We start from the raw sequence: 4,121 nt of genomic DNA, 5'->3' as shown, positions 1-4,121 counted from the left end.
GATGTTTGTTTATACATAAAATGTAATTACAATTCTAACAGTGCATGCTGGTACAATTATGTTTGGTGTATAATAGGTTACGACACACTGTCATTACCGTGAATGTGACTGTAGGCGATTAAACATGTCAAGAACTATGTTCATAGACGACCTGAGATTGGGAGCAGATCCAGTGCAAAATGTGGCAATCTCAATTATCTTCAATATCTCATCCTTCATGTTGTTATTATAATCACCGCTCCTTCTCAAATCCTTATCAATTATTTCATCCATTCTCCCTTCCTTGGCCTTCTTCGTAGCCCATGCAGTTAGATGTACAAATTCATGATTGTCCTCTTCTACCACAGGAGGTTTTCCGCTTACCATTTCTAACAACACCACTCCGAAGCTATACACATCTTGCTTCGTCGATGCCTTCACTCCATATCGACATTTTGCACATAACATTAATGTGACATAGAATATGATGATCTCTACGATTACATTTCATAACAAAAATAAATGCGTGACGATCAAAGAGAAAACGCATCGAGATTTAGTACCAGGAGCAATGTAGCCATGAGTCCCGCCTAGAAGAGAACTTGATTCAGAATCTATTGATGAATTCTTCACTAGCCTTGCAAGTCCAAAGTCTGCGATGTGTGCTACATATTCATCATCCATCAATATGTTGGCAGACTTTATGTCGCTGTGAATTATTGGAGGTTCGCAGTCTTGGTGTAGATATTTGAGTCCCTTTGCCACGCCCACTGCAATGTTATCCCGAGTCCTCCAGTCCACCCTCTGATTAGGACGTTTCGATGCTCTGCCCAGATATTCCCACAACGATCCATTGACCATGTAGTCACACAAAAGAACTATTACCTCATTCCTTCCATCATGCTCTGTTATCAGGTCTCGATGATGCAGGATGTTTCTGTGATGGGCGTATTTCAATGATTCGATCTCGTGCCTCAGACTACAATATTGAATATTGTCTTGATGATGATTTGATAAATTTAAGCATTTGTAAGCAAGGATTTTGTCCTGTCCTGGAATGATCACCTTGTAGACCATGCCGGATGTGTCAGAGCCGATGACGTAATCATCATTGAAGTTGTCTGTAGCTTCCACGATATCTCTGTATTTAACTATACCGAGTTGTCCATCTCCTGAAATAATAGTACAGTTGTTGTGTCTATTACTGTTTGGCTTTGACGCTTTTAAAACGTATAGCAGCGCAAGCGTGAGAATAGTTAGGGTCCCAATACAGGCAACGGTAATCCCTGCCACTTCGCCTGAGCTTAATTCTTCCTTTCTACCTGCTACTTCTGAATCCGAACAACTGTTCCTTGCTGGTGGTCCGCAAAGGCTTGGATTACCCTCAAATGCATTTTGCGGGCCTTGTAAAAATGCCCTTAATGAAGGAATGGCCCCTGTGAATAGGTTGAAAGAGAAGTTGAAATGATATAGTCTTACCATATCTGTGAGAGATTGAGGAATATTACCAGACAGGCGGCTATGTGAGAGGGCCAAGGATTCAAGTAACTGCAAATTTCCTATCTGAGAAGGAAGAGATCCAGATAGATTGTTCCAGCTTAGATCCAACCCATATCTGAGACTGGGTGCAAGTTTTCCCATCTCCAAAGGAATGGTCATGCTCAGCTTATTTCTAGCCAGGCATAGTTCGCTTAATTGTCCGCAATACCCCAGGGAACTGGGGATTCTTCCTGTTAATGCGATTACACTCAAGTTTAATGTCAACAGATTTGTAAGATGGACCAAGGCTGCTGGTATGCTTCCTTCCAACCAGTTTCCGCTCAAATCTAAAACCTGCAAATTAATTAAGTTCCCTACTTCTGGGGGAATGGTTCCACTGAGATTATTGCGGCTCAAATTGAGCTATCCCAGATTTCTCAACTCTCCTATCTTCGGAGGAATGGCACCACTTAGATTGTTGTGGGCAAGGAGGAGGCCTGTAAGGTTCTACAACCGTCCAATGGAAGAAGGTATACTTCCATGGATGTTGTTGTAAGAAATCTCAAGTTAATACAAGACCGAGAGCATCGAAATATTACTTGGTATGAATCCCATGAAGAGGTTGTTCTGCAGCCAGACGCGTCGCAGTGAGACGCAGTCTTATAGAAGGCCGGTGATGTTCCCCTCTATTCGGTTATCGTAGATGGCAAGATGATTCAAAGACCCGCCGTTGCATAGTCAAGAGGGAATCGATCCGCTTAATCCGCTTGAACATGAATCAAGTTGTTTCACGTTGGAAAAGCTTCCAAGTCGAGCAGGCAGTGGACCTTTGAACATGTTTTTACTGAGATACAACATTGTCAGATTGGGAAGGAGGCCGATTCCTTCAGGCAAAGTGCCTTCATAATTATTGTAAGATAGATCTAGGGTCTGTAGGTTTGTAAGATTGGTGAAGGACGAGGGGATTGACCCTGACATGTTATTGGAAGAAAAGGACAAGAATGCCAAATTCTTAAGATTACCCATTTCATATGGTATAACCCCACTCAGATTATTGGTAGATGCATCAAATGATTCCAATTTCAGCAGTCTAGTGAAGAAACCTGTGGGGATGGAGCCTGCAAATGATTCTTTGTAAACCCATAAACGTCTTAGATTTTCCAACAGGGCTATTTCCCCTTGTATCGTACCTTCTAAGGAGTTTTTATAAACTGCAATGGTTTCGAGGCTGCTGCAGTTGCCGATAGAAGAAGGGATGGCACCGATCAAATTGTTTTGGTATAGCGTCACCTCTATGAGCATTTTCAGATTCCCAATTTCCCACAGTATCTTTTCTTGCAATCCTACAGTGTCCATGTACAAAATTCGCAGCTGACTGCAATTCCCGATTTGGGCAGTAGAAAGCCACTAAAATAGTTGGAGTATGCGGTGAATGTATCAACATTGGCAAGCTTTCCAATAGACCTAGGAATGATACCAGTGAGATTATTTGTATCCACTGACAGTGTAGTTAGGCTTATTAGATTACCCAGTGCAGGCGAAATAATACCCGATATATTGTTGGTACTGATATTTAGAACTGTAAGAAGGCTACAATTCGTGATATCCGGAGGGATGAAGCCTGTGAAGAAATTGTTGGCGAGATTGAGTTCTCGAAGCTCTGTGCAGTTGGCTAACTGGCTAGGAATCGTGCCGGATAACCTATTGCCCGAAAGGTCAAGCTTCTCCAGGGCGGCAATCTTGGCTACTGCACTGGAAAGACGGCCAGACAGCCCTTTGTATGGTAGGGAAATTGTTGTGACCCGCCTTCCATAACTGCTGCAGCCTACACCTTCCCAGCTACACGGATTGACATCAGAAGAGTTGTCGTTTCTCCAACTTGAAAGAACAGTAGGAGGAACTGCAAAATATGACTTGATTTGTAAAAGGGCCGCTCCATCTGCGAACAGAGCATTAGCGCTGCAAATAAGTGCAGGTAATGGGCCAAAATAATTGACCTGAGAATGAATCACAATAAATGTTAATATTCGTAGACACGGAAGATTGTATCCTTTCATTCTCATCTTGCCTGCTCTGTTGCTTGGATCAAGCAACATCATGAACAATTGGCTATGTGAGTGTCACTAGCTCCTCCTGCCATGAACTATTTATAACTAATTATTTATTTATATGAGAATCGTGATTATTGTTGCAAGTTAATTATTGAAAAAAAGAGTAGACTCCACCAAGTCTTACCTTGATTGCGTTTTTGGCACGGTTGAATGTCACATATAAGTAAGTTTGAAAAGCGACAGGTTTGATTGGTGCACCAACGGGCAACAATAGGTCAAAGTTGATATGTTACGACTTTGCTTGCACCATGCTCGAAAAGTCACTCAAACAAACAAAGGTAGACTAGAGAAATCTAGAACAAACAATGATATCTTTTTGGACGCGTCATGAAATTTTGCATGCAGAACGAATAGTCACACGTAGACTAGAGAAATCGCCCAGCTCAGATCCTTTTATTCCATTTAGTATAAAAAACCTCACAAAGTTGGTGCGAATTTTCTTGCACCAACGGGAAGCAGCAGGTCAGGTCAAAGTTGATATGTTACGACTTTGCTTGCACCATGCTTGAAAAGTTTTGATTGCGTTTTTGGCACGGTTAAATGTCACATGTA

At 42.0% G+C, this 4,121-nt stretch overlaps 1 protein-coding gene across 1 annotated transcript; it reads right to left on the bottom strand.

The window, feature by feature from the left end:
• Positions 1 to 486: 486 nt before the first annotated feature.
• On the bottom strand, positions 487 to 1,638 carry LOC149247673 (putative leucine-rich repeat receptor-like protein kinase At5g63930). The gene has a single exon (XM_089444901.1). The coding sequence runs from the start codon at positions 1,636 to 1,638 to the stop codon at positions 487 to 489; it is 1,152 nt and encodes a 383-aa protein (XP_089301027.1).
• Between the last annotated feature and the right edge of the window lie 2,483 nt (positions 1,639 to 4,121).

This window comes from Pinus tabuliformis, chromosome 7 (assembly GCF_031772625.1).
Source record: "Pinus tabuliformis cultivar Carrire ecotype Pingquan chromosome 7, CPIR1, whole genome shotgun sequence".
Taxonomy (NCBI): domain Eukaryota; kingdom Viridiplantae; phylum Streptophyta; class Pinopsida; order Pinales; family Pinaceae; genus Pinus; species Pinus tabuliformis.
Note: the sequence above shows the minus strand (reverse complement) of the source record. Positions and strands in the feature narration are given on the sequence as shown.